At 44.6% G+C, this 27,158-nt stretch overlaps 1 protein-coding gene across 1 annotated transcript in view; it reads right to left on the reverse strand.

Moving 5' to 3' along the window:
• The window catches only part of ELOVL4 (ELOVL fatty acid elongase 4), a 41,104-nt gene extending 17,016 nt beyond the window's left edge, over positions 1–24,088 (reverse strand). Inside the window, exon 1 of the mRNA XM_018052902.1 lies at positions 23,648–24,088. Coding sequence (XP_017908391.1) covers positions 23,648–23,747 — 100 coding nt within the window. The 5' untranslated portion in view covers positions 23,748–24,088. The remainder of the gene's footprint in view (positions 1–23,647) is intronic.

The following is a 27,158-nucleotide window of genomic DNA, read 5'->3' on the forward strand; positions in this document are numbered from 1 at the left end:
CCCATCACTTCATGGCAAATAGATGGGGAAACAATGGAAACAGTGAGAGGCAATTTTCTTGGGCTCCAAAATCACTGCAGATGGTGACTGCAGCCATGAAATTAAGACACTTGCTCCTTGGAAGAAATGTTATGACCAACCTAGACAGCATATTCGAAAACAGAGACGATACTTTGCCAACGAAGGTCTACCTAGTCAAAGCTATGATTTTTCCGGTAGTCATGTATGGATGTGAGAGTTGGACTATAAAGGAAGCTGAGTACCAAAGAATTGATGCTTTTTTTTTTTCTGAATTGATGCTTTTGAACTGGGTGTTGGAGAAGACTCTTGAGAGTTCCTTGGACTGCAAGGAGATCAAATTAGTCAATCCTAAAGGAAATCAGTCCTGCATATTTATTAGGAGGACTAACGCTAAAGCTGAAACTATAATCCTCTGGCTACCTGATGGGAAGGACTCACTCACTGGAGAAGACCCCAGTGCTGGGAAAGATTGAAGGCAGGAGGAGGAAGAGATGACAGAAGACAAGACAGCTGGATGGCATCGCCAACTCGATGGACATGAGCTTGAGCAGCTGCGGGAGCTGGCGATGGACAGGGAAGCCTGGTGTGCTGCAGTCCATGGGGTCGCAGAGAGCTGGACAGGACTGAGCAACTGAACTGACTATGTAACAAAGACAGGAAGATAAATTCACCTGTAAGGCTTTTCTAATTTCTAACATTATACATTATTTCTTACTCTTTTTTAAATTTTCTTTTTCTTTTTATTTATTTATTTATTTTATTTCTTACTCTTATACACACAATTCCCATTGACTTCAAAGGCAGTTCCGAGCAGCAAGCAAGGGAAAAATTAAGAGAGGTGGGCCCAAAATTTCCCCCAAATCAATAATAAGTAAAAATGCGCATCCTTGGGAGGGAGTTTGGATACATGGATACATGTATGTATAGGTATGGCTGAGTCCCTTTGCTGTCCACCTGAAACTAGTACAACATTGTTAACTGCTGCTGCTGCTGCTGCTAAGTCGCTTCAGTCGTGTCCGACTCTGTGCGACCCCATACACGGAAGCCCACCAGGCGCCCCGTCCCTGGGATTCTCCAGGCAAGAACGCTGGAGTGGGGTGCCATTTCCTTCTCCAATGCGTGAAAGTGAAAAGTGAAAGTGAAGTCGCTCAGTCGTCTTTGACTCTTAGCGATCCCATGGACTGCAGCCCACCAGGCTCCCCCGTCCATGAGATTTTCCAGGCAAGAGTACTGGATTGTTAACTGGCCCTGCTCAATACAAAATAAAAAGTTTAACAAAAAATTTAAAAAGAAAGAATGTCAATGGAGTCACGGTGTCACAAAGAGTTGGACACGACTGAGTGACTGAACTGAACTGAACTGAATCTTCAAGAGCTCATGCTCATTCTCAATCATGTCTTACTCTTGGGAACCGATGGACTGTAGCCTGCCAGGCTCCTCTGTCCATGGGATTCACCACGTAAGAATACTGGAGTGGGTTCCCACTGCCTACTGCAGGGATCTTCCTGACCATTAAACGCAAATAGTTCTAAAAAACACACATTGGTTGTTGCAATCCATGAACGTAAGCCTCAAACTTTGCTTAAAATATTAACTTGAATATTATTTTCCTTAAACCTGAATAGCAAGTTTACACATGACATAAATGATTGGTTATATCATCATAATTTTGTAAAACCAAGAACAATGAACTCTGCTTCATCAGAATGGTGGGAGAACTGAGGTTCTCTTTAACAGACTCTCTCAAACCGCATAAAAATTACCATTTCATTCTGGACTTACTTTTCAAAGAACTGAAATCTTTCAATAAAAGAAAGTTCTTTTGGGAAAAAAAAATGCCCATTTAATGCATGGTGTTACTCACACAACAGAGATATTTAAAGAGACACGAGTAAGAAGCTGAAGGTCTAGACAGGAAGAAATACCGACAGAAGCCAACAGGGGTAAAAGAGGCGGCGGGGGGCGGACAAGGAGTAACAGTCGCAACAGAGAAGGCATGCGAGACTCCACTAGCAGACAGGCGGGCTGTTTTAACGCCAGCTCTGTGGCTGTGGGCGAGACCTTAAGGGCACAACTTGTCCTCATTCCCTTCATCTGTAAAGCCTGATGAGGGGCAGGGAAACTGGATCAGCGCTTCTCCAACTTCAACAAGAAAAAGAATCACTTGGAGCATAGTTACAATGCAGGTTCTGACTCAGTAGCTTGAGGGTATGGCTCACCTTTAGGAAGATTTTGCACTTTCTAGAAGTTCCAAGTGAGGCTATGCCAATGTTCCATGGACTATCCTTGAGTAGCGTAACACTAGGTGACCCCTTAGGAGTTTTTCTTCTAACTTCTAAAAATGGCTACTTTTTACAACAACCACAAGGAGAAGAAGGATTCCCTGGTAGCTCAGATGGTAAAGAATCCCCTTACAATGCAGGAGACCCCAGTCTGATCCCTGGGTTGGGAAGATCCCCTGGAGGAGGAAATGGCAACCCACTCCAGTATTCTTGCCGGGACAATCCCATGGACAGAGGAGCCTGGTGGGCTACCATCCATGGGTTCGCAGAGCTGGACATGACTGAGCAGCTTTCACTGTTTCACAGAGAGAAAGAATGGGATTGAAGGTAAGGAACACTGGGTTAAGAAAACGAGCAGTTTTTGCTGGCCAGGGACCCACTTCTCATGGCCAGAGCCCTGCACATGTTCTCATTATAGCGCATCACACTGTCCTGCGGCCGTCCTCCAACACCCCACCCCCACACGCTCTGCCTCTGGTCTGACCTCTTCTTCTGCGTTTGGTGTTTATTTTTTTTAATAGTCACTTTTTCTCTCTTTATTTACTGCTGGCTGTGCTGGATCTCTGCGGCTGTACAGGCTGTCTCCTAGCTGCAGCTGCTAGGGGCTACTCCCTAACTATGCTACGGGGGCTTCTCGTTGAGGCGGCTTCTCTTATTGCCGAGCGAGGGCTCTAGGGCATGTGGGCTTCAGCAGCTGCAACCCACGGGCTCAGAAGTCGCGGATCCCGGGCTCCAGAGCACAGGCTCAGTAGCCGTGGTGCAGGGGCTCAGTTACTCCACAGCAGCTGGGATGTTCCTGGACCAGAGATCGAACCCACATCTCCTGCATTGGCAGGCAGACTCTTTACCACTGACCCACCAGGGAAAGTGAAAGTGAAGTTGCTCAGTCGTGTCCAACTCTTTGCGACCCCATGGACTGTAGCCTACCAAGCTCCTCTGTCCATGGGATTTTCCAGGCAATAGTACTGGAGTGGATTGCCATTTCCTTCTCCAGGGATCTTCCCGACCCAGGGATCGAACCCGGGTCTCCCGCATTGTAGACAGACACTGTACTGTCGGAGCCACCAGGGAAGTCGCCCTGAAATAATCGTTTGAAGGAATTAAATCCTCTAGTTATTTGAGTTACACGGGATCCAAATACAGATCATGCGTATCAGAGTAAAAGAAGACATGTTTCTGGGATGCTGTCAATACACAGTGATGGGTGGGGTTCCACACCATGAATTTATTAGGGGTGGAAACAAAGAAAAATTCTATTGAAACACTATCCCTCTTGCCAACACTGAAATCAGAGTCTGTCATCCAGGCATATCAAGATTCAAATGGGTTTTATGTAACATTCTTGGGGATGCTCTCTATGCAAAGCTCTTACAGGGGAGGGAGAGAGTCAATAAGGCACAACAGTATATAAATTGAACTCCAGTTGATTGGTCATATTGTCTTCTTTCTATATTTTATTTTATTAATATGTTTACTAACATGTCTAGGCCTTCATATTCTACTGATTTTGCTCTTATTTTTGAGTCTATTTATTAACAATTTTGGGCCTTCCTCATGCCTCAGATGGTAAAGACTCTGCCTGCAATGCAAGAGACCTGGGTTCGAGACCTGAGTTCAATCCCTGGGTCAGGAAGATGCCCCGGAGAAAGGAATGGCTACCCACTCTAGCCTTCTTGCCTGCAGAATTATATGGACAGAAGAGCCTGGTGGGCTACAGTCCATGGGGTCACAAAGACACAGACATGACTTAGCAACTTTCACTTTCATTAACAGTTTTAAGCCTTTCATGTTGCACATCCCTGGATATTCATTAGAAGGACTGATGCTGAAGCTTCAATACTTGGCTACCTGATGTGCAGAGCTGACTCATTGGTAAAGACCCTGATGCTGCGAAAGACAGAAGGCAGGAGAAGAAGGGGATGACAGAGGATGAGATGGTTGGATGGCGTCACCAACTCAATGGACATGAGTTTGAGCAAACTCTGGGAGATGGTGAAGGACAGGGAAGCCTGGCATGCTGCAATCCATGGGGTCGCAAAGTGTCAGACATGACTTAGCGACTAAACAACAACAATAAATTAGATGTGTAGAATTTCAGATTTAGAAATGATCCCTTCATTTTAAAAATGAGATGCATAGAGACCAAGAGACTTATAGGAGAAGGTGGAGCCCACCTTCCCAGTCACCATGCCCACTCATTTTAAGGGAAAAATGGTCCCACCATTTCCCCCCGAAATTATGGGCAAGAAGAAAATTTTCAAATAGAACTCTGACTATACATCACGGCCCTTCAAGGGAAAGAAAACAAGAGAGACTTACAGAAGTCCCCTGAGCAGAAAGAAGGACAAGAGATAAACACACTGAGGCTCGCGCTTTCTCAGGTGCTGCATCCGGCAGACCTGGTCTAGGGTCACGATGCTCTGGAAAACACGACACCAAATACCAAGGAAAGACCAAGGACGTGTAGCCTTCGAAAGAGGAGGCCTCATCAAATACTGAAAGACCTAAAGAGGCACCAGATTTATTCTCTACTTCCAGAGAACCCAGGAGAAGGGCTTTAGCAAAATAAATTATGCCTATAAATTCAGAAATTTCTAACCATGAGGTCTCTCCTATAAGTAGAAAGCTGTCTCCTTTGGAAATGAGTTTCCTTTATGTAAGTATTAATAATTAAATTAATTTTAAATTAGAGTTAAAAAATCTAAAGACAAATGTTACTGTAAATCAAGTTTCGGAGCAAGGAACTTTATTTTAAAAATGAGAATTACCCACAACATCTTGTGGGGAGGGAGGTGGGAGGGGGGTTCATGTTTGGGAACGCATGTAAGAATTAAAGATTTTAAAATTTAAAAAAAATAAAAAAATTAAAATCCAAAAAAAAAAAAAAAATGAGAATTACCAAGACACATTACCTTAACCTTCCAGACCCTTAAGGGTTAACTTCTTTCTTAAGAAACTGTTTCCCTCTAAAACCCTTTGTTTCACAAAGCTCATGCCAAGTGAGACTGGTTTACAAACACTAGTTTGGTCAACAATCATACAATTTTATCTATATTAAAAGGCCATGTAATGGTCAACAACTATGTGCTCAAGAGAACTCACAAGCTGTTCACTAGAAAAGAGTTCACTTTATTATGTGTAAATTATACCTTTATTTTTTAAATGGTACCCAAAAAATGGTCCATCTGAAGTGGGGCTTTCTTTGAATACCCTCCCCACCGACAGTTTCGTTTACTGTTAACCTGACTTGCACCTTAAAAATCACCTAGCATAGTAAACAGAACAGCCCTTCCATCCCTTCTGAGCTCAGTGACTGGGGACAGGTCATTCGGCCCTTGACCTCTCAAACTGCATCATCTATTAGAGGAGACAGACATGACCGATCAATTGCTTTGCAGGATTCTGAGAGCGGCATCAGAGGACAGTCTGGGGACAGGAGAGAGGCGACAAGGGCAGCTTCCGGAGCTGACGCCCAAATCGTTCCGTGAAGAAAAGAGGAGAAACCTGGCAAGCAGACAGGAAGGTCGGAAGGCTTTCCTGCAGAGAGAACCATATGTACAAGGAGCCACAAATCAAGAAACAAAACACTTCCTCTGGAATCTAAGCAGGCCTGAGGTAGAGGGTGTGAAGTGAAAGTTCGTGTCCAACTCTTTGCGACCCCATACACTATACACGTAGTCCATGGAATTCTCTGGGCCGGAATACTGGAGTGGGTAGCCTTTCCCTTCTCCAGGGGATCTTCCCAACCCAGGGATCGAACCCAGGTCTCCCACATTGCAGGCGGATTCTTTACCAGCTGAAACACACAAGGGAAGCCCGAGGTAGAGGGTGTATACAAGGAAAGATGGCAGGAAATGACCAGAGATTTACACATCAGATCAGACCTGGGAGAGTCTCACAAACTCTGCTGAAGAGGCTGGAACTTGTCCTGTAGATAACAGAGAGATGCTTCCTTGGTTAGACTGGAGACCACATGTGGCTTTCAGCAGATGCTGATGGAGGCAGTAGGGGATGGACTGAAGGGGAAAGGCAGGAAAACCAGCTGGGTCAGTGGTTCTCAAGTATCTGTCTGTTGCCCACAGAAGAACCATCTGCTCATTAAAAATGTAGATTCCTAGTTTCCACCCCAGATCTACTGAATCAACATTTCTGTGGGTAGGGCTCAGCACTACAACCTTCAAATTCCCCTGCTGATGCTGATGGGTGGGCAGCCAACCTTGGAGACCACTACACTGTGCAAGAAATGAGCGCAACCTGGATTCAACGGTTGCACTGCCAATGGAAAAGACAGGCAGATGTGAAAGTCACATGAGCAAAATCTACAGGCTTGATGGCTGATGCGGATGTGAGAAGTGAGAGCGAAAGAAAAGCTCGGGGTTACTCCCAGATTTCTGGCCCGGCTGGTGGCACATATGGTGAAGTTGTGGGTCTGGGACAGAGCATAAAGGAAGAGGAGCAGGAGATAATCAGGTGCTTTCTAAACCTCTTCTGTCTGAAGCACTTGTGGGACACCCAGCGGGAGGTATCCAGCAGGGTCTGGAGCTGCAGATGACTGCCAGGGCAGCAGAAACCGAGGAGTCACTGGCAGTGAGAACCCCTCCAGGATTTCAGGTCACAAGGGAAAGAACACACAGAATGAAAGACTCAAACAAATGAAGGTTGAACCCTGGGGAACACCTAAGGGAAGAGTGGGATCGATGGCTGCGAAGCAACCAGAGCGGAAGGAAGAGAAAATAGAAAAAGACGTGAGGACCAAGAGAGGGGATGGGCAACAGACTCTATGGACTCAGAATCAACTGTTCTTCCCAACTCTTTTTAATGAGAAAAAATAACTGTCTCACAAAGTTGTTGGGTGATAGTTAAATGGGTATGTTCCCAGCACACGTGGACGCCACAGGCCCTTCATTCTGTTGCACCCTGTTCCCTGTGCATCTCCACGCAGGTGGGTCCTGGGTCAGGGATCACCTGGCAAGTAGGTCCTATGTCAGGGATCATCTGAGCCCCTCTGGCTAAGAGCCAAGCCCTCTATGTCTTCTAGGCCTTTTCTTCCCAACCTAGAGGCATTCTCTAGGCTCTGAATATGAACTCTCAAGTCAGACTAGCAGCCTTATGACCCCAGCTTTCTCATTCACCAGCTGAATAAGCCCCAGCAAGCTACCCAGTCTCTCTGACTTTATGGGTGATGCTAGGGTTGCCGGGAGGAATAAAACACAACATACAGTGTCTGACAGAGAATAAGAGCTCAGCACATGTCAGCACTGTCTTTACTATTACAATAATCAAACCACTAAATCCTCCTCTCTCCCAAGAGAAGAGTTAAAGCAAATTAAAGAAAAATCGCCATCAGCAATTAATCTTAGCAGAAGACTACAAAGTGAGAAGACAGAATATTTTATAACATATGCTGAGAATACAGCAGATTTTATAATTTATTCAGGAGAGCAAATGCATAACAAGTCTAACTCTAAATTTTTAATTATTTGAAAAAAGTTGTTTTAAAAAACAAAAGCATCCTTTTAAGAACATGCAAGCCAGATCTTAATAAATAATAAAATATTTTTAGTCCAATAGTTTTGAAGTAACCCAAGTCCTTGGAAACTTCTACTTGTATACAAACAACTGTAATTAATTCTTACAACAAACCATGTATAGTAAAGCAATTTTCTTAAAAATCTCTATAGGCCTCTTCTTTCTTTGAAAGTCTTATTTCTTTTAAAGCTTTTAAGAACTTGGGATTTCCACCAGTTAGAATGAACTTTCTTCTGCAAGTAGTCTAAGCTGACAATTGATTTACAGGGCTTCCCAGGTGGCTCAGTGGCCATCAAAAGAAAAATTAGTAAAAATTTAAAATTTTAGAAGATCCAAATTCCCAGAATTGATAGGGAAGGACACATGGTTACAGGAGGAAATAATCTTAGTTGGGTGACGGCTTGGGGAGTCACACAGAACAGAGGGAATACGGCACCAAGGGACAGAGGACAGGACCTGACTTGACAACAGCTGGCTTCCAGCTCTATCAGTCATTTTCCAGCCCCATGACTCTGAACCTGAAACTCTTGGGTCACCGTTTTCTCCCATGTAAATGGGGGGTGATAATGTGTGTGTTCAGCTACTCAGTCGCCTCTGATTCTTTGCCACCCCATGGACTGTAGCCCGCCAGGCTCCTCTGCCCAGGGAACTCTCCAGGCAAGAATGTTGGAGTGGGTTGCCATTTCCTACTTCAGGGGATCTTCCTGACCCAGGGGTCGAATCCACACCTCTTGCATTGGCAGGTGGATTCTTTACCACTAGCGCCACTAGATTACCCAAATCACAGAGTTGCTTTGAGGTTCAAACTGAAAACCCTCTGTAGGAAGCCACTCCAACATGAACCCTTTTTGCACTTGAAATTCACTAACCATGAGTATCTTCTGAAACTTTTAAAGCACGCTGCGATTGCCTCTAGCATGCCATGACACTGTCCTGGCACTGTCTGTTTAACTATGTCCCACGCCAGACAGGGCAGGGGCTGTGACCATGACCTCTAAAACCACAGAGGTTCCCACGGTGGCCACACCCACAAATGGTTGAGCCCAAGCACACTGAAGGCCACAAAGTATCTAGAAAGTAGCTACTATTATTACGGCTACTGTGAGGATCAGCATTCAAGACACTTTATTTTTATTGAAGTACAGTTGATTTACAGGGCTCCCCAGGGGGCTCAGTGGTAAAGAACCACCTGCCAGTGCAGAAGACCCAGGAGACGCACGTTCAATCCCTGGGTGGGGAAGATCCTTTGGAGAAGGCAATGGCGACCCGCTCCAGCACTCTTGCCTGGAGACTCCCATGGACAGAGGGGCCTGGTGGCTGCAGTCCCGGCGGGGTGATCGAGCACACAGGCAGCTGGCTCACACTGCTGCGCCCATCTCTGCTGCGCGGCGGAGCGGCTCAGTGTTATAGCTATACAGATTCCTAACATTCAGGATAGTCCTAAACTGCCCTTTTGATTCCTATAAAATGAGCAAGAGTCCTTGATCAACATCATTCTAAAAGAAATACAAAGTCTCTGCTGGAGTGGACAAAAACCTAAATATTCTATATAAATCCATGCCATTGCTATGGTTCTCTTAAATAAATTTTAATAACATTATTTTTAAATTCTTAAAAATATTTTAAAATTTTAGAATGATATTTTGAAATTCTTGTTCTTCTATCATAGCACACAGTGATTGCGGTGTCAGTCTCTCGGTCGTGTCTGACTCTTTGCGACCCCACGGACTGTCCTCCGCCAGGCTCCTCTGGGATTCTCCAGACAAGAATACTGGAGAGGCAGCCATTCCCTTCTCCAGTGGGATCTTCCCAACCCAGGGAGCGAACCACTGCACTGCAGGCAGATTCTTCCGCCCAAGCTACCAGGGAAGCCCTTGCATGTAGTACACAGATTACCAAAACCATTAACACTCCATCCTTGAGCTACCTGCAGTGCGGTCCCAGGCTTCCTCGTGGTCCGGTGGTTAAGAATTCACCTGCCAGCGCAGGGGACCCAGGTTCAGTCCTGGTCTGGGAAGATGCCACATGCCGAGGGACCACTAGGCCCGAGCACCCCACCTACTGAGCCCGAGCTCAGGGCCCTCAAACTGCAACAACTGAGCCCACGAGCCCTCGAGCCCAAGCTCCACAGCAAGAGAAGCCACCAAGACAAGAAGCCCACACACTGGAACTAGCAAGGGGCCCCTGCTCGCAGCAGCGGAGACCCAGCGCAGCCAAAAATAAATGCATAATTTAAAAAAAAAAAAAAAGCGTGGTGTCTGCACTAGCAGAGAAGCACCTCTTGGAAACTTACTCGAAATGCAGAATCTCAGGCCTCACTCAAGACTTACCAAGCCAGAGCTGTGCTTTAATTAGTTTTCTAGGTGATTAACACATTAAAGTCTAAGAACTGCTTTAGTCTATTCAGAAGTGTGGGCCTACTTTATATAATACATAATCAAGTCACGTAATTTTGATTTGTTTGTTCCTAGAGCCTCCCTGAATAAATCAGCTAGTTTTGTTTTCTAACAACGTCCACCTCTATTTAACCTCCCATTATGCTTAGTCGCTTAGCTGTGTCCGATTCTTTGTGACCCCATGGACAGTAGCCCGCCAGGCTCCTCTGTCCATGGAATTCTTCAGGCAAGAATCCTGGAGTGGATGTCATTCTGTTCTCCTGGGGATCTTCCCGACTCAGGTATCAAACCTGGGTCTCCTGCATTTTAAGTGTATTTTTTACCATCTGAGCCACCAGGGAAGCCCTTAACCTCCCATAGACGAAAGAAAAACACAAGTCCAGCAACCAGCTAGAGACACTGAGCAGCTTCTGTAGTATAGTCAAGACATCGAGAAGTATGTGCTACGCACTGTTCTCTGTAACTACTCACCCCTCCTTAGTAAGTCAGAACCAACAGCTGCAAACCAACTCCATGTATTTAACACCTGGAAGCTAATCACTAACATTCAGGCGATATTGTTATAAATCCATTCGCCTCTAAAGACTATACAAGATACACTGACTTCTTGTGGTGCTGTACACTGACAGCAGCCCAAAGAGAAACTGCTACTTTTCTGAAGGATGCAGTCAATGTCTTCCTCCAATTATTATAAGCATCATGAGGGCCAGGGCTACAGCCCTTGTTCCTTGATGAATCTCTACAACAATACTTGCAAAAACTTGCTAAAAGAAAATTTTAATGAGCAAATGTAGATAACTGTTGTCAAGAAGAGTCTGAGAAAGATCTTATCTCCGTGACAAGGATAAACTAAATACCACCTCTTCTGGGTACCAGTCTAAAATCTGATGCTTAATACATTCTTCAAGCCAAGGAAGATTTGGGGTATCAGCGAGATGAAATAGGCAGAAGCAGAGAAGAAAGGGCTGGATACAAGGGGACAGGTCATCAGCTGAGATTTACTTTAGAAATGAAACATTCTGAAGATAGTGGAGGACTGAGGGGTGAGTCAGGGTGATGACCAGGGGGAATGTTTGTCTGCTTTAACCCACTCTGGGCTCAGGGCAGAGGATGTTGCTTTCAGTTTGGAAGAATGCCTAGATGAACTGAAGGAAAGGGCAGCTCTTGAAGAATTCGGAGGCTGAGCTAGAAAAGACTAAGAGGTCAGACTGTGATGGGCAGACTGGAGGGAGTGGAGGTCATCACCAGCATGGTGAGGGGAAGCTGCAGGCTCTGAGGGGTTCAATGGCCAGCGTGGAGTTTTATGAACTCAGCTGATACTAGTCACCCAAGAGCCTGCAAGAATGCAGACAGGAGTTAACAGCAGAGAAAAAAGAATTCTGGTTCCAAGTTTATCTGTACAGAGAACACAATAAAGGTGAAAAGCGAGAGAAATTATAAAATTTCTCATAGAGAGCAGATAAAATAGGGACAGACTCAGAAGCTTCAAAGGAGAAAAGGCAATAACACAGACAAGGTGAGTGAGTCAATGTGTGATAAGAGGTGCAGATCATTTACACGAAGGCTTAATTTGGGAGGGTTGGTCCTAGATGGGTATTATCCAGAAGCTTGGTCTATCTGCTTAGAAAATGGGGATAGTAGAAACTAACACAAGATTGTAAAGCAGCTATACTCCAATAAAAATTTCTGTTGCTGTTGTTTGGGCTTCCCAGGTGGCTTAGTGGTAAATAATCTACCTGCCAATACAGGAGACGCAAGAGACATGGGTTCGATCCCTGGGTCAGGAAGATCCCCTGGAAGAAAAAAATGGCAACCCCCTCCAGTATTCTTGGCCTGGAGAGGCCCATGGATAGAGGAGCCTGGTGGATTACAGTCCATGGGCCACAAAGAGTTGGACACGACTGAACAATTGAGCACCCACGCACGCTGTTGTTTCATCGTGAAGTCATGTCCAACTCTTTGCGACCCTGTGGACTATAGCCTGCCAGGCTTTTCTGTCCACGGGACTTCTCAGCCAAGAATTCTGAAGTGGGTAGTCATTTCCTTCTTCAGGGAATCTTCGTGACCCAGAGATTGAACCTGCCTGGGAAGCTCCAATAAAAATTAATTAAAAAAAAAAAAAAAGAAAGAAAGAAAATGGGGATAGTAACATACTAAACCCAAAGGAGTATAAGGATTAAGTGTGACACATACAGAGCACTGGTCAGAGACCTCGACACATAATAAACATTCAATAAATGTTCACCATGATGACTGGACAAGAAAGCAGTATTTGCAGGACGAGTAAGGAGGCTGTGTTGCTTTATGCAAAGGTCACCAATTAAAGACGGAGGTGAAAGATCTCAATTCCATCCCAGCTCCGTTACTTCCTAGTTGTACAGTTTTAAGTCTGTCTCTTCATCATGGTGGTGGTTTAGTCACTGAACTGTGTCTGACTCTTGCAATCGCATGGACAGCAGCCCACCAGGCTCCTCTGTCCACGGGATTTCCCAGGCAAGAATACTGGAGTGGGCTGCCCCTTCCCTCTCCAGGGGCTCTTCCTAACCCAGGGATCAAACCCAGGTCTCCTGCATTGCAGACAGATTCTTTACCACTGAGCCACCAGGGAAGTCCTCTTCTAAGGACACTAAGAAACATTAAATAATACAAAGTGTATAAAATTCATATCATAGCATTCTATAATTCATAACAGTCCTATAATAGAACTTCAATAAACAGTAGTGAGTCCTACCATGTGCAGACAATATCTGTATTCATGGTTTAAAAAATTACATATTCATAAAAGCCAGTGGGGAGATATAGGGCAGTCATAGGTCACAGGGAGAGAAAGATGTATATGCGTGTGTATAATATATACTTTTTAACCATGAATTTAGACATCATCTTCATATTTTGAAACTCACTGCTATTTACTGAGCTTCTAGTATAGGATCATTATGGACTATAAAATGCTGTAATATCACCTAAGTTAATGTCCAGAGTAGGCATTATTTAACAACTCTATGATGAAGAAACGGACTTAAACACATGTGCATTTGATAGAGAAGGATGATGCTATGTACACAGGAAGCCAAGACAGAATGCAGGCAAGTAATCTTCTCACCCCATTTTCACACTTTGCTGGGCTTCTCAGAAAAAGCAGTCATAAAACATCCTCCATGTGCTAATCTGAGAGTTCAAAGTCCAAATACCACCCTTAGTGCTATCAGTGTGGCTTTAAAAAAAACTAAAAGCAAAAAAACATCGAGATACTACTGGAGTATGAGGTGTGTTTTAACGGGAACTTTGGTTAAGAGCCTCTCTTACTAACTGTTCTATTTGCCAAATATCCATAATGGATCCTGAATTCCTCTTCACTAATTAACTAGTTAAGAAGTTTCTAGTTCTTATATTATGAAGTTTGGCAAACACTTTCATAATTCACTTTGAATATACTTTTTTTTAAGGTCCTAGGTGAGTCCATAATATGGAAGTCACCTTCACCTTCTCAGGCTAAATACCACTACCACTTTTTATATTTTATATATATATATATATATATATTCATATATATGGTATATGAACTTTCCAGGTGGCACAGTGGTAAAGAATCCACCTGTAATGCAGAGCACATGGGTTCAATCCCTGGGTCAGGAAGAATCCCTGGAGAAGGAAATGAATGGCAACCCACTCCAGTATTCTTGCCCGGGAAATCCCACAGACAGAAGAGCCTGGCGGGCTACAGTCTCAGTTCAGTTCAGTTGCTCAGTCGTGTCTGACTCTTTGCGACCTCATGAACCGCAGCACGCCAGGCCTCCCTGTCCATCACCAACTGCTGGAGTCCACCCAAACCCATGTCCATTGAGTCGGTGATGCCATCCAACCATCTCATCTTCTGTCGTCCCCTTAGTCTCCTGCCTTCAATCTTTCCCAGCATCAGGGTCTTTTCAAATGAGTCAGCTCTTCGCATCAGGTGGCCAAAGTATTGGAGTTTCAGCTTCACCATCAGTCCTTCCAGTGAACACCCAGGACTGATCTCCTTCAGAATGGACTGGTTGGATCTCCTTGCAGTCCAAGGGACTCTCAAGAGTCTTCTCCAACACCACAGTTCAAAAGCATCGATTCTTCGGCACTCAGCCTTCTTCACGGTCCAACTCTCACATCCATACATGACCACAGGAAAAACCATAGCCTTGACTAGATGGACCTTTGTTGGCAAAGTAACGTCTCTGCTTTTTAATATGTTGTCTAGGTTGGTCAAAACTTTCCTTCCAAGGGGTAAGCGTCTGTTAATTTCATGGCTGCAATCACCATCTGCAGTGATTTTGGTGCCCAGAAAAATAGTCAGTCATTGTTTCCCCATTCTATGCAGTCACAAAAGAGTCGGACATAATTTAGCAACTAAACAACAAATATATATACGTATATACGCACGTGTGTGTGTATATATATAATACTTTAATTTCATACAACGGCCCTTACAGCACCATTAAGCATTTCAGATGCTTTTCTTTAGATTACCTCTAGTGGTATAATGACTCTGTTCAGATTTAGTATTCTAAATAGTGATACTATGTCCATAACAAAGGAGAGCAAGGTAAGGTAGAATAAGAAGGTACACGTCCGAGGACTTTGCCTTCTTGCTGGGCAAGCACAATGGGAAAAACAAGGGCACTGGGCTAAGAGAGGAAACAACCTCTTTTGATTCATTTCCACTACACTGTCACGTGCAAGTTGTTTGACTTCTAAACATGGAAAATATCACTGCCTGCCAGGCCTAAATCCCAGAGTTGTGAAGTTCTTGGTAATCCTGCAAAGCGAAATACAAAGCCGAGGTTGTAGTCCCTGTCACTTGCTACTTTCTAGCCATCTGCATGCATGCGTGCTAAGCCGCTTCAGTTATGTTCGACTCTTTGCAACCCCATGGACTGTAGCCCACCAGGCTCTTCTGCCCATGGGATTCTCCAGGCAAGAATACCGTCGTGGGTTGCCAGTCCCTTCAGGGTACCTTCCCAACCCAGGGGTCAAACTCACATCTCTTACATCTTCTGCACTGGCAGGTGGGTCCTTTACCACTAGTGCCACCTGGGAAGCCCTCTAGTACCATTTGGGTACTTTTTTAAAAAAGCAACAGCTATGAATACTCCACAAAGAGAGACATTTTATGATAAACAAACAAAAAAAAACCACTTTTAGTGTTTTGGCAATGAACACCAAAGAAAGGTCATTTCTGAAGATGCTATATTAATTTTGCAACACATGAAAATCTTTTTAAAACTGTAGTAAAAATACGTAAACCTTACTATCTCAACCATTTCTAAAGTATACATTTCATTAGTGTTACATGCATTCACACCGTTGTGCAATCAGCCTCCAGAACTTTCTCATCTTGTGAAACTCGATATCCATTGAACAATTCCCTGTCTCCCCATCACCTTCCCAACCCCTGGCAACCACCACTCTACTTTCTTTTTCTATGAATAGAACCATTTTAGGGACTTCATAATCACAAGTATTTGTCTCCTCCTGACTAGCGTTTTTTACTTAGTATAACGTCCACAAGGTTCAGCCATGTTGTAGCTTGTGTCAGAATTTCCTTTCTTTTTAAGGCTGAATAACATTCCACTGTACGCATGTATCACAGTTTATCTATTCACCCATCAGTGGATATTTGGGTTGCTTCCACTCTCGGCCATTATAAACAGAGCTGTTCTGAATATGGGTAAACAAATACACATGAAATTCTTTACCAATACATGCCTATGCCTAAGTTTTCATCTGATAAACAAACAAAACGAAAAAAGAGAAGCTTACTCCTTCAAATACTCTAGTTCAAAAATCACAAATGCTCTGATGTGACCACATCTAGCAACGAGAAACTGATTCCTCAGTGGATTAATGCATTTGACTTTCAAATTCTAATTAAATGTGATCACAAATGAAGTATTATATTGAGATTTTTTTAAAGAATTACAATATTCCATGGAGAAGAATAAATGACAAAAGATCCTTTAATACCGAAGTGCCTAACCAAAGTTAAGGAACACAGTTACACCAAAACCACTTTATTTCTTTTGTTTTCCCTGTATGCTAAAACCTACATATTAGTAGCAATTTTACAAAAAATTTAAGCCATACTTCCAAATTTGTTAGAAATGCTCAGAAAGTGCTTAAAAATGAAAATCTTTTCTAATAATGTATGATAAAATCTGCATGTTCTATAGAAAAAAAAGTATGAAGTAAGATTAAGTTTAGACTATCTAAGCCATTGCTTTAGGAGATATTCTGAGAAGTCAATAAAAAGGCCTTCACAGGACATGTAGTTTCAAATCTTCTCATTGTACAAGCAGAAATATGAGCCCCCTCAAATCACGAGTAACTTGTCCAAAACCATGTAAAAGCCATCCTCAGAATAATAAACTTATTCTTTAATGTTACTCCTATTATTTTTGACAAAATAGTTAACTCTGGGTTGTTTGAGAAATACCTAGATCATTAAAGTAGAGTATTATAGCAACAAACACAGTACTACGTCAAAAACACAGGGGCTTAAATATCTGTATCTCTGTGTTTTTAATTCCTTCACCTATCCCTATGGAGCAGATAAGAGAAAGTGAAAAGGACTAAACATGAACCTCTTATTTTTAACATTTACACAGCACCAATAACAGTTTTACTGGTGAAGATTGGAATTGTCTGGAGTCAGGTTTTCAATTACTTATCAGTATATGTTTATTTGAAATTGCTTTATCTATGTAAAGAATTTTTAAAAGCTGCACCTATATTTAGAATTTAAGAACCAAGAGAGACCTCAGAGATTACCTGCTGCTGCTGCTAAGTAGCTTCAGTCATGTCCGACTCTGTGCGACCCCATAGACGGCAGCCCACCAGGCTCCCCCATCCCTGGGATTCTCCAGGAAAGAACACTGAAGTGGGTTGCCATTGCCTTCTCCAATGCATGAAAGTGAAAAGTGAAAGTGAAGTCGCTCAGTTGTGTCCGACTCTCAGCGACCCCATGGACTGCAGCCTACCAGGCTCCTCCGTCCATGGGATTTTCCAAGCAAGAGTACTGGAGTGGGGTGCCACTGCCTTCTCCGCAGAGATTACCTAATTCAACTCAATTTGCAGATGAAAAAAGCTGACCTGGAAAAGCAAAGTGCCTGCTATACACACTCACTGGCAGTTGCAGGTCCAGGACTAAAGCCTGAAGTCTAAACCCCAGTCCAGGGCCCTCTCCATCTCCTACACCACGTGCCCGCCTCACTTGCACACACACCACAGTGCTTATGTGCAGATGATGAAGAGAGAGGAAGAACGGCATCCGGTTCTACATCTCTTGAGAATATTCTGTGCTACTGATTTTATGGTTTGATTCCTTCATTAAATTGCATCAACACTGATTGATTTAAGACTAACTTATGATAGAGATCATTCTTAAACAATCCATAGCTTAGTGTAACCCCTTAAACTCTCCATAATTTAGTGTAATCCAAGCCTTACTAATATTTATCAATCAGAATGTATCTGAAATTTCACTATCTGAAATTAAGTTAGATTAAGGGAGTCGTGTCAAGTCAACAAACGTATGGGCTCTCCCTAGTGTTGGGGAGAAAAGTACAAAGAAGGGAAAAGATAAGTAATAATGAAGGTTAAAACAGTGCAAGAAAACAGAGCCTCAGAAGAAACTGCACCAAGGAGGTACATGAGCGATCGCTCGGGGTAATGGGGTCAGATGGAGCAATGAACTGCGCTGGGTACCCGGGCTGAGAAAGGCTCCACGTGGGAGGTAGACTGGGCCAGGGCCTGGTGAAGGGCATGTGGGAAGGGAACCAGGGAAAAGGGCAGGAAAGGCAAGGGCAGTGTGACAGCCGACATCACGTGCACCTGTTTAACTCAAGCGCGAGCCTTCCAGGCTGGCTCGAGCTGCAGGCCTGTGGGCAGGGACCAGCATAGACAGGAGAGCTGGAAACTGGGTTTTGAGACGCTAAGTATTTCTTCCTCCCCTCTCTTCTCTACAAGTCAAGATCCATATAATTTTTTAACATAAATATTGTAATACATTCTCATTCTAAGGGAAAATGAAACAATGGCACCTTAATCGAACAGGAAAAAAAATGTCCTAATAAGGAAAAAGAAAAAAGAGCCACCTCAACGTGAGAAAAGACAGATTCTGCTATCCAACTCTTCTCTATGTGACCACAGACGTCTAATTTGAAATAATAAGTGATTCAATAAGATAATACTTTGGTTAACATTAAATCATTCACTAATGAATTAGCATAGGACTTAAGAAAAAAACAAAACACTGAATTTTAAAAGGATGACCAACTTCTCGTGGCTCTTAAGATCACAAAAGCACTCACTGATATAATTATCTATGTAATTCTTAAAACCTTGTTTCCCAAAGCCAAGACTCTAACTGTGTAAAACTGTGTCCCGATGCCAGTTTTAGAGCATGCATTGTTTTCCCCTCCTGGCATTTCATCTGTGGTTGGACACTTTGGGGGAATGGACGAGAGTATCAGGCATTAGAGACCAGGACCAAACAAACAAACCAACAAAACCCTACCGCGGCAGGGACTTCCTGGAGGCTGCAGAGAGGCTATGAAAAAAGGTAAGAGGAGGACGTCGCTGAAAACATGGCCTAAGGGAGACACCACGTCAGAAGATGAATGTGTATTTGTCTTTCACTGTCTCGAACTTACAATGTCTTTTCTCAAAGGAACACTGAAAATAATGAGTTCCCACGCTAGTCCAAACAGAAAACCAATTTTAGATAATGACGTGGATTTTAAAAAAACAACTATACATTAACTGTGACAAATAACAAGATCAATGCAAAAAATGCTCTGCTGTGCTCAATCGTGCCCAGCTCTTTGCGGCCCCATGGACTGTAGCCCGCCAGGCTCCTCTGCCCATGGAATTTTCCAGGCAAGAATACTGGAGTGGGGCACCATTCACTACTCCAGGGGATCTTCCTGACCCAGGGATTGAACCCTTGTTGTCTCTTGCTTCTCTTGCATTGGCAGGTGATTCTTTACCACTAACGCCACCTGGGAAGTCCCAGTGTAACTGAGTAGCCTGTTTAAGACCCATGCCCCTCTGGGGCCCAGGAAACTGTGGAACAGACCCTTGCCTATCTGAGCTGAGTTAAACACCCCCTTCCGTGAGCCCTCAAGTTTCGGCACACCTGTCTGACTCACTGGCCCTTAAACTCATTCTTAGTTTCCACGGACTTTTAGTTTTGACATCCATTTTTAATCGACCTAATAAACACTCTCCAACAGCATCCACATCAATTTCACATGGTGAAACAGCTTAAATACTCTAAAGACAGAGCCATACACTCCTCTCACGACTCAAGACTGCCAGGCAAGTGGAAGTGGAGACACGGAGAGCAGAGGAGCTTCCTGACCTTCCCCAGGCTCTAGCGAGGCCTGACCCTGACTCTGACCACACTGCTTTGAGACCATGACAGCAAGGAAGTTGGAATGGGCGTCATCCCCAGACTTCACAAGCTGCCTGGGGTGGTGACCACTTGTCCTCATTCTATCCCAGAGCCCAGAACAGTGCCAGCACATGGCAAGTGATGAGATAAGAAGAAAAGCTTATACAAGCCTCGTCTCCAGACTTCAGCGTCACCCCACAAGAGGCCTCCATCCTCCTGGACCACACAGTCTCTTCTCCCATCTGACCCTCCAAAGTGAGGGGGAAGGTCAGGTAGACTGGCCTTTCACACTCTGATCTCAGGTCCTACTCATTTACGCACTTTGATCTCAACTCCCAAGTAGACAACTCATTTTTCACCCAACTATAGTCTGCTGTATTAGTGAACATAGAGCAGTACTCCTGTCTGGAAAATCCCATGGACAGAGGAGCCTGGTAGGCTGCAGTCGTTGCTAAGAGTTGGACACAACTAAGCGACTTCACTTTCACTCTTCACTTTCATGCACTGGAGAAGGAAATGGCAACCCACTCCAGTGTTCTTGCCTGGAGAATCCCAGGGACGGCGGAGCCTGATGGGCTGCTGTCTATGGGGTCGCACAGAGTCGGACACAACTGAAGTGACTTAGCAGCAGCAGCAGCAGAGCAGTGCCTTGCCCAGCACACATGAAATGTGCAAACATATTCCATGAACAATGGCTGCTTACAAACAAACACGTGGTCAAAAAGAAATATAGTACATCCAAAGACAACTGGCCTTAGAGTGGACATGCTGGCTATTAACTTTCTAAGATATTTCTTTGTTAATGCTACTAACACAAAATGCTACTAATAAGTAATTACTAAAATAACAAATGCAATGGAAAATATAGATAATTAGGGTATTTGTAAGTCGGGATATTGACTCATCAGTTTTGAAATCGTACATACAATTTTTCTTCAGTAGATATACACTTTAAACCTAGGATCCCAGTCCAATGATTTTAATGTATTCATAAAATGAAAAAACAGAAGGAAAATACCACAATGACATCAGAGTACCTACTCTCATGCCACCAACTGGTATTAAAAAATAACTGTATCAGTCTATACTTTCCTTTATATTATAAATTTAGACTCACTTACTTGTTCAAAATACCTAAAAATACAGAGGAAAAATTATTTTTGCAGGTTTTCTAAGAGTATAGCTCTTTTACAGTTTCAATTCCAAGGTATACACTGTTAATTACATGGCAAAAATAACATTTTGCATGTTCATACACTGCAGGACATATTCTGCATTTGCTAGATATGTGTCTTTGAAAAGCCCGGTTTTTATGCATTGCTTTGGACATGTGTTATTAAATACCATCATTTAATATAATAGCGAAATTTTTAATTTTTCCAGACATCGCCCTAGGGCAAAAATCTTTGGAATCATCAAACGTACTCCCCAAGTGTGTAACTATTCCTATTAGACTGCCCAAAGTAGATAGAGTTAGACAGAAACCTTGACACTAACTTTACACTTAGGCAGACACTTCAGGGGAGAGAAATATTTAATGAACTGATAGAACAGAAAGTAAGAAGCCCACAGCTACCGCGTGGGGATGAAAGCACTCCAGGGCAGGCAACCTTGCTCATCTCTTGCTCTCCCAGGAGGATCTGCATCCTTTCACCATACTCACCACTATTTCTCAAGACCATCTTTCTCTCTGCCCACTTTTATCTTACCCTCCTTCCAAATTCATCAACTTTTTCTTCAGCCTCATCTCCTAAGCTACTTTTCTACTTTGAAACTCCTTCACCCAGATATTCATGAAATTATAGGAAGGAGGGCCTCCTGGAATCAGTCGTGTGAATCAAGACAGGAGAGCACAGAAGCGGGGGTGTGGCGACAGGGTGAGAAGAAGTGGGGCAGCACTGGGTTCAGACCAGCTCTTCAGCCTGAGTCTGAAATAGTCCTCCTTACACAGCAGCAAGGCAGAGCAGACTATATCCCACTAAGCCTCTAAGTTGGTTAAGAAATACCATCTACCTACACTAGGTAGCTCATTACAGAAGGCAAGGAAGCAGTCTCAGGTTTCGTAAGCGGATAGCCAGAACATGGGCAAATACCTTCCCTCTGACCTGCTAGTGAGAAGGCACTTCTTTCTGGTGGCTACTCTCGTTTCTCAGGCTCGGTCCACAATATGTTATTTTATTTGCCCTTCACAGGCCAGCGGAAAGCTTTCACATGAGGCAACTGCACGAGATTTCCCACTTCATTTGTGATTTTTTTTTTTAATACCAGCATCATTAGGAAGGAACTAACCATCACAGAAAGGTACATTCTATCTTTGCTCTCAATGGTTCTGAAATTGAGCCTTCCCAAAGGTGGGAAAGCTCTGAGGGAGGGAAGGCAGACAGGCATGAGAAGTCCTGGGTGTGGCTGGCTATATGGAGATTGGAGGACCTTGACAATGTCTGGAGTCTGAAATATGCAAAGTGCAATTATCTGCCAACCAATTTGCCTGATGTTCAGCTCTGCACAATTGTGTAATGGGAAACCCTGATGCAATGTTTAAATAACCAAAATCACAGAGATGAAGGAAACGATACATCTCTCCCAGTTTTTATAGGCACCACAAAACCTCAATGGACACTACATAGAAGGGAGACTTCAAAAATGAATGACTCCATTAAAAACTGCTTTTTAACCATTTTCAAGTGCAACAGCTAATTAAATCGCTTATTTCTCACTGTCAAACTCAACATCTTCTGAAAAAGAACTTTGCTGAAGAAGTTAAAACCGAGGGAATGCCAAAGAATCATTTTGTCTCCCACAGAAATAATTTCAGAATGGTTTTTTTTTCCACAACATATATCCATGTATTCATGCTGCAACCATTGCCTCTAACAACAAACACCAAACTATACAACAGACACCAAACTACAGGAATATATTTCCATTTCTAGGGAAGGGAGGCACGATGGCAACGTGTCATGTAAACCTCCTCCACTGTTGGCATGCAGGGCAATACTGCAAAAAGGACTGGCAAATGATAAAACATAAGATCCCTCCTAAAATCCTGTTAGCCTCGTTTATTATTTCAAAATTTTGTAAACCCTTTAAACCCAAAAGTAACTGAAGCAAATAAAGAAAATAAATGGTAAAGTATAACAACTGCGTCCCCTTAGGCAGGAAAGCCGCCTAGCTCAGTTAACTAAGGATCCCTGTCACACTGCGACGGCGAAAGAGAAAAGTTGGCCAATTTAGGAAAATGATACCCATGCAGGTTTCTGGGACCACCTCTAGGTGCTGCTGTAGAGAACCCCCCCCCCAATCCTACAGATTCCCCATTTCTCTCCCGGTTGTTTTAGCTTTCCCCCCCTCCCCCTGACCGCACTGCACTGCGCAAAGCCTTCGCAGACAATCACTTGGAACCTCCGTGCAGATGAAAAAGCCTCAGAAACTAACCCCCTCCCAGGTTCAAGGAGCCGAACAATGGCTTCCGACTTTTCCTTCCAAACGATGTTGCAGACGGACTAGCCAGACAAGAAAATTACGGGCAGGTGTGTCAAGGCAACCAGGAGCCCAAAAGGACAGCGATCCCCAACCCGCACCCCGGGGCCCTGGTCCCCTTCCCCGAGCCCCATCGCGGAATGTTCCTAAAGGTTACAGCAGACCCCAGAGCCGGAGAGAACGGTCAGAGCCTGGCAGGTGCGCGGCCACAGGGTGGGGCGGGCCTGCGCCAGGCTCCAGCTGCGATCGCAGCGCCTGCATCCGAGAAACCTGCCGAGACCCGCTGGAAGCAGCTCAAGAAGGAAACCGTGCGGGCGCCGGGGGAGGGGAGCGCCTTAACGTTCGGATCCGATTTAACCAGTGCCCGCCCGCCCGCCGGTCCTCGGATCCGCAACACCCCAACAGCCGCCGGGCGGGGGGCGGAGGGCAGTCGGGGCTGAGGCCGAGGTCCCCCCCGGGGGAGGATGGAGAGGACGGCGAGGATGGCGAGGATGGCGAGGAGGCGGCTTTACCTGTGATGGTCAAGGTCCAGCGGTAGAACTCCACGGTGTCGTTGAGCGCCGTGGACATCGCGTTCAGGACGCTGCCCGGCTTCGAGTCCAGGAGTCCCATCCCGGCCGAGAGCGGGCGCGGCGGCGACGCGAGGAGGAAGCGGAGACCCCGCAGAAGGGCTGGCCTCGGCAGCGGCGGCCGGGGGACTCCCTTCCCCCGCGAGTCCCCCCGTCTAACGGCGGCGGCGGCGCCGCAGCTGCGTCCTCGCCTCCTCCTCGGGGCGCCGCGGCGGCGGGGACGAGGCGGCGAGGAGCCGGGCGGAGGACAAGGGACCGTCGAGGCTCCCGGGAGGAGGAGGAGGGAAGGAGAAGCAAGCGGAGGAGATGCCGCCGCGCGCGCCGGGCGCTGCACAAGTCTGCCGCCGCGCGCCGCCGCCGCCGCTCCAGTCTCCTCGGCCGGCGTCACGTGGCCGCGCGGGGCGGAGGGGCCGGCACGCCCCTCCTCCCGCGCGCGCGCGCGAGGGGACCCGGCGCAGGGATGCTGCGGGGGGGAAGGGGGGGCGGCGGCCGCGCAGGCGCCCCGGATCCCTGCTCTGGCCGCCGCGTCCGGGCAGCCCCGGACGGCGGCTTACCTGCGTCCTCTCCTCCTTAGGCTCCCGCCCCACCGCATCCCCAGCCCCTTCCCCGCCTCCCTCTCCCTCTAGGCCGCTGCGGAGAAGTCCTCCGCCTGCCCACAGGTGACCTCGCATCCGCCCGGGATGCGACTTAGGAAACAGGACAGGGGAAGGATGGGCGTCTTGTGGGCAAGGCTGAGATGGGCGACGTGCTTTGGTCCTTACCTGTCAATCATTTCGATGTCCCTTGGGTTTTTGCTTTTGAATTTTGGTTGGTTTGTTTGTTTCACCTCCGCCTGCACTGATGTCACCACGATAAAGGAGATGCTGAAGTTATCCTTCTAAATAAGTAAAAGGATATTTGTCTCCTGAGCTGCGGTGATGGAGAATGAACTTTGCGGAGCTAATCATTAACAAGTTAACAAATAATTTGAATGAATGCTTGCGTTTATTGTTCGGTAGAGTCTTCGGTAGAGTTCAGGGAGTAATCAAAGCAGTGTAATTGTTAAATGAGGTTATAATAATTAAACGAGGTCATTAGGAGAAGAAAGAGGGACTAGAGGGGCCTGACGGAGAAGTCTGCTCAGACCTGAAGGAGTGGTGGTGAATCTGAAAGGATGATTACTCAGGAGACAAAAGACAATCTAGGCAAAAGAGGGAAGAGGTGTTTTTGTGTTTATTTATTGTTTAGATAAGAAGAAGGTAGGAGGCCACAAGATAATCTTACCCCTGAAAAGTGAACCTCTAAAAAGTAGCAAAATTACACTACACTCAGTTCATAACTAGCTTCTGACATCAAACAAGACCTTTGAGAGTAGTCCGATAACCTTTTCAACTACTTGATATTAAAGCGTGTCACCTACTTTTTGTGTGATCTTTTCCCCAATTGTTGATTTAGGATGCTCCAGTTAAAGGCCATTGATTGATCAACAAATACAGGCCTTTCAGTGCAGTGTTAATTTCTTGTGCTCTTTGACGGTATTAATCTGAATACTATCTTTTGTCATAGTTATTTGTTTTCCAATTGACCTGTTATATGATCTTTGATTTTATTTTATGTTGGAAGCATCCTGGAGGATAAGAATTATTTTGGGTTCCTTTTCGAAGACCCAACCCAGTGCTATAAATAAGTATTTATGATGATGTCAAAATGATAATATATTTTTTCAGAACATAAAAAGAACTGTAAGTGGCAGACATTTTAAGGAAAGAAGAGATAACTAAAAGTAACTGATTTATTGTATCACACAAGCAACCATAGTCTTCATTAAATGCTCTCGTGTTTTTTGAAATTAACCAAACAAAATATAATTTATCAAAAAAACCGATTGAAGGTTTTTGTATTGAAATTATGGTTTCTCAAGTCTCAACCTAAATTTATGTGTATCTGTCCAATTCTAGAAGCTATACACTATGTATAAAACATCCTGTCAAGTTTGGAGAGTGGATTGTTGTTTTAGTTCCTAAGTCCCATCTGACTCTTGTGTGACCCCATGGACTGTAGCCGGCCAGACTCCTCTGTCCATGGGATTTCCCAGGCAAGAATACTGGAGTGGATAAGAGTGAATAATGATCACCAATTTACTCTTCTATTTTGATGGTCTGGCAAGGTTCAGATTAGTTTGAATTTCATCTAGAAAATTGACTACTATTTCTGCATTGTGAGATCCTGAATACTTTCTATGGAGAACAGATCCCTCCCCTCTTTTCCTTTCACATTTGCAAAATCTTGGCATCTCCGCTTGTTTAATAAAGTATCAAATTCTTAAAACCATTTCAGATGGTATTTCCCCAGCCCCTTTTTTATAGTGAGGCCAACTTGAGTGCCTCTGTTCACTAGGGGGCGCCTGTCACATATATGAAAGTCCTAGGCGAGTGATGACAGATATGTCAGGCAGGGCGCTTGCACTGCCTCCATGACCTACCTGGTAGAGTAGTGCGTTTGTTTGCATTTATGGGCTGTCCAAACATACACCAGGAACCAGAGCCCTAGAACTTACCTGCCCTGGCCTATCACCCAGCATGGAGACTGACAGGCCAGTCCTCAATTCACAAGGTGTGTACAGACACCACTGGCTGACCAAACCCAAAGTCTACCTACCCTATTTGTGCAACAGAAGGAGACTTGCATGTCCACTCAGCTAGAGTGGCAGCCATCTAACCAAGATCTTGGTGGCATTATGTCAGAACAAAATCAAATACAAGCATCCATGGTTGGTATCTGCAAAATTTTGAGAATGAAGTTCTTTCTTGGGGAATGAATATAAATACAACACAGTTACCTACAAAAACTAAAGGAGAGGATATGACTATAAAAAAAATATCATTTTACATAAAATAGCAAAATATATTTTAAATGTCTTCCAGCCCATACAGAACATAAATCAAGCTATCCACTCTTTTCCCCTGGTGTTTCTACATTTCCATGTTGTCAATATTGCCAGCAACCTATGCTTTCAAAGAAAGCAAAACCTAAAAATCTGTTGAGTCAGAAGTGAAAGGAAGTCTGATAAAGAGCAGTAGAGAGACACTGAATCTTATAGAAGTAAATGTTGCCAAGTGGATCATACTCACAGAAAATGAAGAAAATCGATGGTAATAGTAACTGCTATTAGTTCTAGTTTTCTGTTAATTGCACTGGCCATTCCACCCCTACTCCAAAAAGGTAAAAAAGTGTGTAGTATCCATTACACTATGAAAGAAAGTGAAAGTGAAATTTGTGTGACCTCATGGGCTATTCAATCCATGAAATTCTCCAGGGCAGGATACTGGAGTGGATAGCCTTTCCCTTCTCCAGGGGATCTTCCCAACCTAGGGAACGAACCCAGGTCTCCCATATTGTAGGTGAATTCTTTACCAGCTGCTGCTGCTAAGTCGCTTCAGTCGTGTCCGACTCTGTGCGACCCCATACACGGCTG

This window comes from Capra hircus, chromosome 9, assembly GCF_001704415.2.
Source record: "Capra hircus breed San Clemente chromosome 9, ASM170441v1, whole genome shotgun sequence".
In the NCBI taxonomy this organism is placed as follows: domain Eukaryota; kingdom Metazoa; phylum Chordata; class Mammalia; order Artiodactyla; family Bovidae; genus Capra; species Capra hircus.